The 13,019-nt window shown below is 42.4% G+C and overlaps 1 protein-coding gene across 1 annotated transcript; it reads left to right on the plus strand.

Moving 5' to 3' along the window:
• The first annotated feature begins 1,239 nt into the window (after positions 1 to 1,239).
• Positions 1,240 to 8,468, plus strand: LOC132593259 (bestrophin-3-like). Its single transcript, XM_030866306.2, has 2 exons — positions 1,240 to 1,402; positions 8,413 to 8,468. Exons 1-2 carry the CDS (start codon positions 1,240 to 1,242, stop codon positions 8,466 to 8,468), a joined length of 219 nt encoding a protein of 72 aa, XP_030722166.1.
• The last annotated feature ends 4,551 nt before the right edge of the window (positions 8,469 to 13,019 follow it).

The following is a 13,019-nucleotide window of genomic DNA, read 5'->3' on the forward strand; positions in this document are numbered from 1 at the left end:
CTGCACGTCCGGAGCCTGTGCTCCACAACGGGAGAGGCCACAGCAGTGAGAGGCCCGCGTACTGCAAAAAAAAAAAAAAAACAAAAAAAAACAAAAAAAAACAGTTATAACATCCCTTGAAGTACAACATGTATAATTAAGAATGTACTAAGTAGCATATTCATGAAAAAGTAAGATCAGGATGTCGAATCCAGGGTTATTATTCAATAATTACTTAATAAGTATCATCCACTTAAGGCACTCTTTTTTTAAGTACATATGATGAATAATTGGAAAATGGACTCTTTTATGAAGTATTTTGCTCTAAATCCAATGCATTAATCATATAAAAAATTTTTAAATATGAAGTATTTAAAAATAAAATGGTTATTATGTCCCACTGTGTAATGACCAACAACATTTATGTACTAAAAACGTTAGTACTTAAAACATTCAGCAGTTAAAAAGGTTTTGAGATACATCAGCTTAGGTAGAAAAGAAAAAGTTATTGCTCCTTAAAAAAAAAAAATTGAGGTTATTTTCGCTTAATTGTTTGCACTGAATGTCACTTGCAAAGCAGGTGCAGAAGTATAATATCATAAAGGGCTGTGCATTTTATTTTTGCTCCAGATTGTTACTTACAGGAGCCCAAAAACGTTACTTTGAAAAATTATCAATTTACTGTGACAGATATGCTGAACAAATTCCAGTAACCTTTGTGCTTGGTAAGTATAGGTCACATGCAGAATGCAGCCACACAGCTGTCTCCGTTAGGATAACACCAATGACTCTGCATGGGAGTGTTTCCAAGCTGAGAGGCATGCCTGAAAAGTCACTGCTTGCAATAGAACCAGAATCATCCATAAGGTTTACCTTCAAGGCTGCTTTTGCTAAATTAACAACCAACAAGTTTGAGGTAATAATCTGCTCTTGGACAATTCGGCTTTCTTTTCACTAACTCTCCATTTTTGCCATCAATATTTGAGTTCTAATAGCCACTTACTGGGTGCTACAGCATTGCGAGGCACAAATTACATTTTTTTTCTGGAGGGCAAAATCATCAGATATGGATAACAACATATTTTTTACACCCCGATCCCTAAAAAAAACTAAAATTCTGCTGAAAGCATCAGTGTCAACAATATGTCTACAGTAAGAAATTGCTTTACAATTTCCTGTTACTCTACAGGGTTTTATGTCACTCTGGTGGTGAACCGATGGTGGAACCAGTTTGTGAATCTGCCCTGGCCAGACAGGCTGATGTTCCTCATCTCCAGCAGTGTTCACGGAAGTGACGAGCACGGGCGCCTGCTCAGAAGGACACTGATGCGCTACGTCAACCTCACATCCCTGCTCATCTTCCGCTCGGTGAGCACGGCCGTGTACAAAAGGTTTCCGACAATGGACCATGTGGTTGAAGCAGGTACTGTAAATGACTTTTCCTTCCATGGGTCTCCTCTTGACCTCGATCAGAACTTTCAAAGTTCCTTGGAAAATGCCTTTTATTTATTCATTCATTCAAGAAACATTTACTGATTACCTATCATGTGCCAGAGACAGTCTTAAGAGGTAAAAATGAATGTCATGGTTCCAGCCCTCAAGCAGTTTACTTGGGGGGCAGAGCAAAGGAAACAGCAGACAGTCAACCTCAAATTAAGTTGTAAACAGTCACATGGTCCATAATATAATAATTATCATATTTATTCAAACCTTCTGTAATATCACCTTACATTTTCTAGCACTTTACAGTTTATGCACTTTCATAAATATTATTTCATATGGACCTCAAAAAAACCATGAGAGATTCAGAGAGGTTATGACCTGTCCTGGATCACATAGCTCATTAGTGGGAGAGCCAAAATTTCAATTCAGGCTCAGAACTCCTAACTTAATCCTTTCCCCCGCACCTACCAAACACAGAAGATTCTGGTAGGAACCAGAAATGCGGCTTTTCATCTAGGCAGAGCCTGAGAGGTGGCAGTAAAAGGCTGCTTTAGTGGGGGTCTGTTGTCTCTCCTGTTCCTCAGAGTAGATGCAGTTTTGTACTTGGGCTTCTGGACACAGGATGCTGAGAACAAATCACGTTTGAAGAATGGTTCTCTTTGGTGTGTTAATACTTAGCAAAGAAGCTGTTAAACCAGCCTTCAAGGGGATGAGGATTAAATGAGATCATTGTTGGCACGTACAGAATAAAAATGGGGTTTTGTGCTGGGTTGTCTTTGATCCATCTGAGAGTATGTTGGAATGTATAAATGAATATATAGTAGATATAGGAACCATGAGATGATTCTGCCTTTATATTGAGTACAGTCTCGAATTAGGTTGCTTTATCCAGTCTCCTTTTCTGAAATGTCCTTGAAAATATATATATATATTTAAGAGTAGCATGTTTTGTTTGTTTTTGGAGGTTTGGGGGCTTTTGTTTGATTTGGTTTTGTCTTCTCAGATGGCGACGTAGAGAGTGACTCAGAACACAGAGTTCAAATCCTTCTCTATCGCGTACCGGCTACATGACCTTGTCTGAGTTACTTTACCTTTCTAATGCTTCAGTTCCCTCATTCATAGAGTGAGTTTAGAGTGATTTATAATACCTTTTACCTCATATACCTCATAGGCTTGTTGTGATGATTAAATAAGTTAATACTTGCAGTGTCTAGAGCAGTACCCGGCACATGGTGTGACATGAGTTCTTGCTATTAATAATGAAATCATCTAGTACAACAGCATAACATAGTCCTTTGGTCACTTTAGAAGATTCATTTGATATGACATCCTAGGTCTTCTTGATCCCCTATGACCAGGAGACTGTGAAAGGTAAGGTGGAAATAAGGAAGGAGGAGTGTAGAGGCCGTTGGTTAGGGCTACAGAGCAAGATGTGAGAAAGTAATGGGGAGCAAGGAGTCGGTTACAGATTCAGATGAAGGGTACAAAGGGCTTGGCAAATGTACAGGTATATTATGATGTAAAACCAGTCGGAACTTAAGATAAAATTAACTGCCACCCTTCCTCCAAATTTAAAAGTGGAATACTGCATCAGAATGACCAAGTTTAAAATGCCACTTGATAACTTATTTTGCTTACCCTAATGTCTAAAGGATCAAATGTGATAAGCATTTCGACCTATGAAAAAAGTCATAAAAACAAACGAGAAACGTTTGGCCCATTCCAAATGGATGAGTGACAGCTAAAGTTTACTTGGATGAAGGAAGGTGACATTTCTGTAGTCCTGACACATTCTTGGAAAGAAGAAAGCGCATTCTGACAGCAATCAGACTCCAGGCCCAATTCTCAGAGCGAATCTATCCTCTCAGCGTCACCATCATATTAAAAGCAGAGGGGGTGGCTGGTGACAGAGAGGCCTTTAGGGCCTCTGGTTAGACGTGAGCTCAGCAAGACCTGAGTTGTGCTCAGGTCTGAGGGGCAAGTAGAAACGGCGAGATGAATGGGGGAATGATCTGAGTTCATTTCCTTTAGGTGCACTTTTCGTAATACCGACACTCACTCCCTATCAAACTTACACAAACACCAGTCAGTACTTGCATCGACACTTTCCCCCTTTCCAAGGCATTTGGAACACTCAAGTACTCCTCTCTCCCGTACCACCAGTACCGCCAACCATTCCAAGGGCATAGGAGAATCATTTGCTCCTTGAGGGGCATTTACTTGAGTATGTATCAAGGTGTGATCCACAAACCCATGCGCCCTTTACATCTTGAATAACTTGAGTTGTTTATTTAAAATGCATACTCCTGGGACTTCCCTGGTGGCGCAGTGGTTAAGAATCTGCCTGCCAATGCAGGGGACATGGGTTCGAGCCCTGGTCCGGGAAGATCCCACATGCCGTGGAGCAACTAAGCCCATGCGCCACAACTACTGAGCCTGCACTCTGGAGCCCGCAAGCCACAACTACTGAAGCCCAAGTGCCTAGAGCCTAAGCCACCGCAATGAGAAGCCAACGCACCGCAACAAAGAGTACCTCCGCTCACCACAACTAGAGAAAGCCCGTGCACAGCAATGAACTCCCAATGCAGCCAAAAATAAATAAATAAAATTTATTAATAAATAAATAAATATAATAAAATAAAATGCATACTCCTGAGCCCCACGTCAGACCTACTGAATCAGAACCATTGTATGTAAGGCCTGGAAAACCTGCATTTAAACATGCTCTTATGTTGCTCTTTTTATATACTGCAGTTTGAGAAGTAAGGAGTCTTTTCTGGGATGCTTATTTTTTTAACGCTTTTTCTCACCCCCGGGGTAAAAGGTTTTGGCATTCGTCAAATAATTCATTACTAATAACAAAACTGCAACAGTTAAGAAAAGGGTGAATTCAAGGTTTCGACCATGCTGGAGGCTCCAGAATTGCTCTGGATGGTAGCCTCTGAGCAGTCTGCTCAGAGACTACCATCTAGGGGACTTGAATTAGACCTGCCTGGACACAACGAGCATCGCTCTCACTTCAAGTTTGTGGTCAGTTTTTGTGCCGCGTCTGAAGGAGGAAGAGTACTGAGGGCGACAGGAGGGGGCTGAAGCCTTGGCAGGTGCCCTCTGGGGCCATCACTGATGATTGCAGTGTAAAGGTCTCTACTACTCTCTTTCACCCCTAAGTGTTTTCTCGAAAGGCAGAAGAAGGGGTAGTGGACCAGCATGTGCCCAACAGGAACACAAGGTTTGCATGCTAGGTGGTGGGACAAAGGTTCTGAGCCACTGCCTTCCAAGCTGGGGGCCATGATTCACAGGCAGCGTCCTTCCTGGTCTGCCTCATGGCCACCCACATGGATGGGCACAGACTCTCTGTCGGCTGGCCGCACAGACTTACCAGACTTCCCGCTCCCCAGCAGAGAAGGCTGACTCATTCTGCACGTGGGGTCAGTTTCCAAGCTCTCCCAACTGGGTACGTGTCTCCACCTCTCTCTGTCTGTCCTTGGCCTGTGCCAACGTTTCTGGGAAGAACAGGAAGTTCAGGGATGGCGGAAAATGTTTGGCAGGTGCCCTGAGCCCAGAGCCAGGGCACCTGCTCCGCCTGAGGGCAGAGAGGGCTGGTGGTAAAGCACAGGGGCCCCAAAAGTGTAGGGGCAAAGGCAGGAGGCAATGCTGAGGGCGCAAAAAAAACCTCTTGTCAGGTGACTCCCTACATAAACCCACCTGTCTGGGAAAGTACATGTTCTCAAACTTCAGTGCACTTTAGATAGTGTTAAAAACTCAATGCTGCTAGGGGCTTCCCTGGTGGCGCAGTGGTTGAGAGTCCGCCTGCCGATGCAGGGGACACAGGTTCGCGCCCCGGTCCGGGATGATCCCACATGCCGCGGAGCGCCTGGGCCCGTGAGCCATGGCCGCTGAGCCTGCGCGTCCGGAGCCTGTGCTCCGCAACGGGAGAGGCCACAACAGTGAGAGGCCCACGTACCGCAAAAAAAAAAAAAAAAAAAAAAAAAAAATCAATACTGCTAAAAACGCAGATCCGAAGACGACACCCCCAGAGATTCTGATTCAGTAGGTCTAGGCTGGGGTCCAGGAATGAGTGTGTTTAACAAGCCCCTGGAGACTTTGAGGAAGGGGGTCCCTGGATCACACTCTGAGAAACAGGGGGCTTTAAGGCAATGGGAGTTGCCCTCCAAGCTCTTTGTATTGCTTCAGGGAGGGTCCCTGTCACAAAGATTCAGGACTAGCAGGACAAAAACAGTGAGAGGATGGAGAGAATGAAGGTCAGCACCTCCTTCTGAAGCATCTGGCCATTGCTTGACTACAGCTGGTGAGCTAGGTCAGTTACCCGCTGGTCCCTGACATTCCTTGCTGTTAAGCTGGACACTCAAGTTACATTATTCTGGGAAATACATATGCTTTGATGTTACAGGTTACATTTCTCAAATTAAAATTTCTTTATTTATGCTCCCATGAAAATAGAAATGTAACAGCTAAATGCAAAATAATGTGTATTCTGCTGGAAATTCCCTGAACTGGTCTGTTATCAAACAGTTACTTCGCAGAGGAGCTGTAACCCAGGAGTCTCTGTTATTTTCCCTCTTGGCTACAAGCCTGCCCTGGAAAATGCCAGTCGTTTCAATCGCCTTGGAAGATGTCACTCATTCTAAGTCAAGTCATGTGCACAATTCCAGATCTTTGCCAATTTAAGTGATGGCCTTAATTGGGTGCTTACGTTATGGTATGAGACTGAATCAAAACATTTTTTCTGGGGTTTCACAGTGATCAGGAGAGAAAACATTTTCCTTCAAAATCCTTCACCAGAAGCACAAAAAAAGGAAATGGGAAATTATATGCATTCCTCTAAAAGAAACGTTACTAAATCTGTTACTAAATCTGTCATGCTTTTGCTCATTTAACAAAGATTTACTCAGTGTATACGGTACGCTAGGCATTGTGCTGAGCACTGGAGCACAGCTGAAAGCGAGGTCCCTGTCCTCGAGGATCAGTAAAGATTACTACAAGTGTTTCCTTCTATGAATCACTTTCAGAGACAAGCATAAATATATTTACAGCTGAACTTCACATCACTCCATTGCATTTCTATTTCTCTAAAATAGTTTCCTTCTGTGCCTGGTAGCCTGTAAGAGTGGTTAAAAGACAGTAAATTTTAAGGAAAGGACACCGTTTTGTTTTCTTAAAGGCCTGGAATCTTAACATGAAGTTCCTTGAGCTTCTGCCCTGACGAGAGAGAGCCTGTGGAGACCCCATCAGGATTCTTAGTGACATACAGTTAACAGGCATAAATACAACCGAACGAGCTCCCAATTGTCAAGTGACTGTTGAGATAAAAGTTCTAACTTTAGATGCACTGTCTGGAAGGCTAGCCCCACACTTAGATCATTTAATCTCTAATCTTCTCTCGCTAAGTAAAATCGAATGGATTTTGTATAATATTGACTTTCTGCCCTGTGATCTGCTGTTCACGTTTTTCCTGATGCATTCTGTGCTACTGGGGTTCCCTGGTCTCTGAAATCTCTCACTGCTCTGTGTTACAGGAGAGATGATCAAGCGGATGGTGGTATTCATGGCTGTGCCAGTTTTTCCTCTGTTGGCTGAACTTTTACAGGCTGAGTCAGTTACCCCTATAGTCTCACGTGATGAGCCCAGAACAGACTGAATGTCGTCTTGTGAGTGCAACTTGACTCACCTATGCGCGCTGGCTCTTCATGGGAGAGAAAGTACACACCTCCTTGCATTAGTGCCATGGATGGGCAGTCTCCGCCCACTGTTTGAAGGTTCACCACAGCTCTGTTTTAGGAGTTAAATCATGGCTTGCCAATCAACGCTTCTCAAAGGATGATCGTAGACCACCACATTCATTGAATTATCAGGGTGTTTATTTAAATTGCAGGTTCCCAGACAGCCTATGAAATCTGAATCTCTGGGGCGTGGGACCCAGAAATCCACTTCTAAACAAGCTCCCCAGAAGCACTATGTTTGAGCCAGAACAAGGATGCTAAAATGGCCAGCTTGCTGTGTGACTCTGTACTAGGTGCAGTTGTTCCCAAACTTTGTTACAAGATGGAGTCGCTAGGGATCTTTTAAAAATACTGATGGTGGCTCACACCCCCAGACATTAGGATTCAATAGGTGTACGGTGCAACCTGGGCATCAGGAGTTTTTAAGCTCCTCAGACCATCCTAATGTGCAGCAAAGTCTAGGAACCACTGCACCACAGTGCATGTATTAACTCCTCCAACTTTATCTGCAAATTGCCTCAGATCTATTTACCCAAAGCAAATGGAAGTCTGGGCCACCTGGACAGGCCAGGAGTTAAGAGCACTGATTTTGTGAATGATATTTCCTGTGCGTCATGTGTAGAAGGCAGTGAACTACCAAACAGGATACTAATTTAGAGACAGGAATACGGCTGACTAGAGATGTTTCACTCGTGTTTGACTCATTAGGAAAATAGAGGAGTTTCTCTGTCTCCGTTCAGCATTGCTAACCCAGAAACTGATTTTAATCAACCATATCCTACTTCAAGCTTCTCAAACTGTGGGTTGTAACTTATTATTGGGCTCTTAAATCATTTTAATGGCTTTGAGCCAGCATTTTTTATGGAATGGAATGGAAAAGAACAGAAAATATCAGAGAGCACCTCACACAGAAGAGCCAATAATTGTTTTGGGAACCACAAATATATCTTACTATAGTTCATGGTTAAAAAAATATATATATATCTCAATACTGCCCTCCACAATGCCTTCACAGTGTGATTCCATCTCTCTCTGAATCCCATTTTGCCTCACTTTGATTTTCCCGGTTGACAGGGATTTCTAAATGTCTACCACTGAATTTAAAGAATGGCTGCAGTTGAATCTGGTGGCTTCATTCCATTCATTTGGAAAGTACAGAGAGGAAAATGAGCCAGGCTTGTTGCAATGTGCCTGAAAAAGTCATCTCTGAGAAGGGCTCAGATGCTGAATGCACAACTTTCTCTTTCAGAAAGAACTGGCAATAAACCCATCCTGCCTAAAAGTTTTGAGAAGCAGAGCTTTTAGCTCTTCTCCTAACAGAGCCTCATGTACGCACTCTGCTTTAAAGGCAAAAGACATCTGCCTCAGTTTCAACTGAATCTGCGATTACCGGAATATTGTTTATTAATGGACTTAATTGGTCCTTCGGTTTGAAGGCAATAAAATTTTGCCTTAAAGTAGCAGATCCTACTCCATCAAGCCACAATTCAAGACACAAGTAAATACAAACATATATGTGTGTGTGTGTGTTTGTGTGTGTGTATATGTGTGTGTGTATATATATATATATATTTTTTTTTTTACTCTGATTTGAAATATTAGAAAGGGTTCTTCGGGATATGCAATATGAAAATTGCTGAGCAGAGCTGAACTAGCCAGAAAACCAGAAGGAAAAAAGATAGCAAGAGAAATTCAAGGCAAATGTAATGGCAAGATATTGAATAAAATAGCAACGTCAGGGTGTGGATAGGGTCTGAGGGAGCGTGGCATGAAGACAGACATGTGAAGGAGACAGGGTAGTGTGAGGACCAGCCAACTGATGGTGCAGCCAAACTGTAGCAAATCAATACCTGTGGTTAACATAGCCTTAGAGATGAGGATAATGACCACATTCTGAATATATCATCAGTCTCTGGTTAAAATGGCCTGAGGCGCTGATGAGGATAACATTCCATGTAATAACAAATGCTCTTTGAATTGATTTGATTAACAATCTAGACTTTTCTTTCAATGGACCAACAACTCAATTTCCAAAGATGGGGTTACTTTGGATAAGATGTGTAACCCTGCAGGAAATAACAAAAATTATTCTGCCTGTACACTCTTGGAGGATACAATAATGTCTAGTTCATCTTTCACAGCACCTAGTAAAGTACGCAATAAATTTGGGCTGAACATTTAAACCCCCCCCCACCTGCTTTCCTAGCTCTACATGTCCCTTTCCAATCAGTGGGTGTGCTACACGGCAGGGACTGGGGGGAGGTTACCTAACTCTCGCTTTAGGGTTCGCATTAAATTAACCCTCACTCTGCATATTTACTTTTTGCTAAGAAGCCAAGAAAGGACTTGCCAGCATAAGTTGATCCATATTCCTGAATAAAAATAACCAGAGGTAAAGTTATTCTTTGGTCAAATGACAGAGATTGCAGCCAGTATATAAATGCAGGCATTTTTGGAAACTGCACTATGAATCCCAAGACTATAACTGTTAGACAATTGATATGAAATGTCTGAGAATAGTCTTCCAGGGAAAAGGTGAAGGGTTGCAAGTCTTCAAGCACAGAGCCAAGACAGGTCAAGTTCATCTATTAACTTCTTATCATCAGATTTAATCATACTCTGCAAGTCTTAAAAAAAAAACCAAACAGATTATCTAGATCATGCAACAACTTTGAAATGCACTGAGAAAAAAGACAAGAATTCTCAGACTCATTCTTTGACCACCAGAGAGAGTCCAATTCCCCAGGCATGGGCAGACCCCTTCAAAGCTAATATAAATAACCTGAGTTTTATCTAAAACTAGCCTCTTGTTGGTAAATATTGGCTCTGTAGTTGTTACTCTGTTTATTTCAAATACTGAATAAACAGAATCTTCATTCAGTGGGGCAGTAATTTTTGAACATTGCTGTAGGTCAGAATTTCCTGCAGAGCTTGGTAAACATGTAAATGCCTGGACCCAATTTCATTAAATTACCCAGGAAGGTTAAAAGGATGCTTACACCTGGACCTCACTCTAGACCAATTGAATCAGAATCTCAAGGGATAAGGTGAAGGCACTGGTATTTTCTAAAAGGCACTCAGGATAAGGCAAAGGTGCAACACTGGGTCAAGAATTCCTGCCCTATTGAGTCTGGTTTAGCAGGTGATGGTAGAGCCTAGCCCTCTCCATATATAATAGGTGTCACAAGTGATTCAGACACCCACGACCTGTGGACCATGTTCTCAAAGCACTGGCCTGGATCACATCAAGGATCTAGGTAACTCCAAAGCTCTATGGGTCAGTGACTTTCAAAATGGCATATCTCACTTCTCCTTTGAGTTCTTTTCTGTTATAGCAACACCTCTTAAATAAAACTCAGTCTGCATGGTAAGGAGGGAGGATTACTTTAAGCAGGAAAAACAGATTCATAAACCGATTACAGATGGTTAAGGATACAAACTGTGTCACATTAGGGCAAAAGTTGATTTTCATCTGAATGTGTTAGAATTTCATAAGCAAATGATTGCATTTCTCAATCAAAAGTAACTCAAAATTCATATCTAACAAAAATCAGTTTTAGAAACAAGCTTTAATTCAGAAAACATTTATACTAAATCATACTGAACATTTAAAAGTCCACTTAAAAAGTCAAGGTGGGGGGACTTCCCTGGTGGTCCAGTGGTTAAGAATCTGCCTTCCAATGCAGGGGATACGGGTCCGATTCCTGGTCAGGGAACTAAGATCTCACATGCCGTGGGGCAACTAAGCCCTCGCGCTGCAACTACAGAGCCTGTGTGCCACAATGAAAGATCCCGCGTGCCACAACTGACCCGATGAAGCCAATAAATAAATAAATAAAAGAAAATGATTCCTCATGCCCCTATATAATCCTTAAAAAAAAAAAAGTCAAGGTGGTAAGTACAAGGATAGTCACTGCAGCATTATTTTTAGTAGCAAGAAAATTAAAACAACTTAAAACTCTATTCAAAAGAGAACTACTTATATAAAATACTGTACACAGTTAACTAGAATGCAGCCATTAGAAAGAATGGGACTTGCCTGGTGGCCCAGTGGTTAAGAATCCGCCTGCCAATGCAAGAAACATGGGTTCGAGTCCTGGTCCAGGAAGATCCCACGTGCCACAGAGCAACTAAGCCCATGTGCCACAGCTACTGAGCCTGTGCTCTAGATCCTGTGAGCCACAACTACTGAAGCCCATGTGCCACAACTACTGAAGCTGGCGTGCATAGAGCCCGTGCTCCACAGCAAAAGAAGCCACCGCAATGAGAAGCCCGCGCACCGCAATGAAGAGTAGTCCCCGCTCACTGCAACTAGAGAAAGCCCGCGCACAGCAACAAAGACCCAATGCAGCCAAAAATAAAATAAATAATAAAATTTGTAAAAAGTATATGCGAAATGCTGTGGGGACTACGAAGATAATATGCTCTTTGCCCTTCCAAAGGGTCTTAGCAGGGGAAACATTTGTGTCTAACATTATCATAATACAAGGCAAGAGAAAGTGGTGGAGCTTTGAAGGGGAGAAATCCCTGGGGAAGGAGAAGGAAGGAATCAAGGAAGGCTTCAAAGAAGAGGTCCTGGTTAATTAGGAGTTTGAAAGGAGGGGCCAGGATGAAATGTTATGCGATTCACATGTTCGGCACTGTACTAAGTGCTTTGTATACATTATCACGTTTTATTCTTTTAATCCAAACAATTCTAAGTATTCTTGTTCCCAATTTTAGATGAATAAACCAAAACCTAAAGAAGAGACCTTCCCCAGATGTCCTAGTCCACATTTAATGTCACCTCACTTCCTACTGGCCGCCTCTGTTAGGGATTGCTCACATGCATTGCCTCCTATACCGATATATAACTTGTGTGTGTGTGTGCATGTGTGCACGCGCGCTCGTGAGTACACATTCCTTATCTCTGATACAAGTAAAAACTACTTGAGACAGGAACCTTTATTTTATATTTCTTGAATATCCCCCATTATTTGCTCACATAGTAGACACTGAAATATATAGGGTAATATATTAGCGCTAAACCAAGTCTGTATAATCTAGCTATTTTTATTTTGTGTAAAGGTTTTATGACAGCAGATGAAAGAAAATTATTTGAACACCTCAAATCTCCTCATCTGAAATACTGGGTTCCATTCATCTGGTTTGGAAATCTTGCAGCTAAAGCCCGGAAGGAAGGTAGAATCAGAGACAGTGTTGATCTGCAATCATTGATGACTGTAAGTACATAGTAAACTGTCAGTAAAAGATGCTAATCAGAGACCAACAGGGACCTGGATGCAACAGGTTGGACCTGGACAAGTCCAATTTGTTCAATCCTGGTTCCAAAAGAACCAGAAAGACTGGGCTAGTATCAGAACCCTCAAATGCAGGAGGAGAATAGTACCCAGTTTAACTCAGATTGATTGCAGGTGGTTGCTTAGAGACTCTGTTTTAAACAGAAGTAGGCTTTGTAATAGGCTCTGTAAGAAAATGTTCTTTGATTGATCAGCAATGTCTGCCAGGGCTCGGAAGGATCTGGCACCCTCAAGGCATATTTGCCATCCCTAGCTCCAGGATCCCAGACCAAATCTGGAGTAGAAATAACCCCCCCTAGTCAGTTCCCCAAAATAGGAATATCCCAAGGTTAACCCAGCTTTCCAGATGCTCCAGGAAACAAAACCACGTTTTCATTAAATGAAATAATCCTGAATTCATTTGAGAAACGAATTTATAGAAGGGCTAGAGAGATTTGTGTCATGACAGTCTCCTGCCTCGATTAGGCTAAAAGGAGTGAATGATTTAAAAATAGCTCCTGGGCTTCCCTGGTGGCGCAGTGGTTGAGAGTCCGCCTGCCGATGCAGGGGACACGGG

Source organism: Globicephala melas, chromosome 10, assembly GCF_963455315.2.
Source record: "Globicephala melas chromosome 10, mGloMel1.2, whole genome shotgun sequence".
NCBI lineage: Eukaryota > Metazoa > Chordata > Mammalia > Artiodactyla > Delphinidae > Globicephala > Globicephala melas.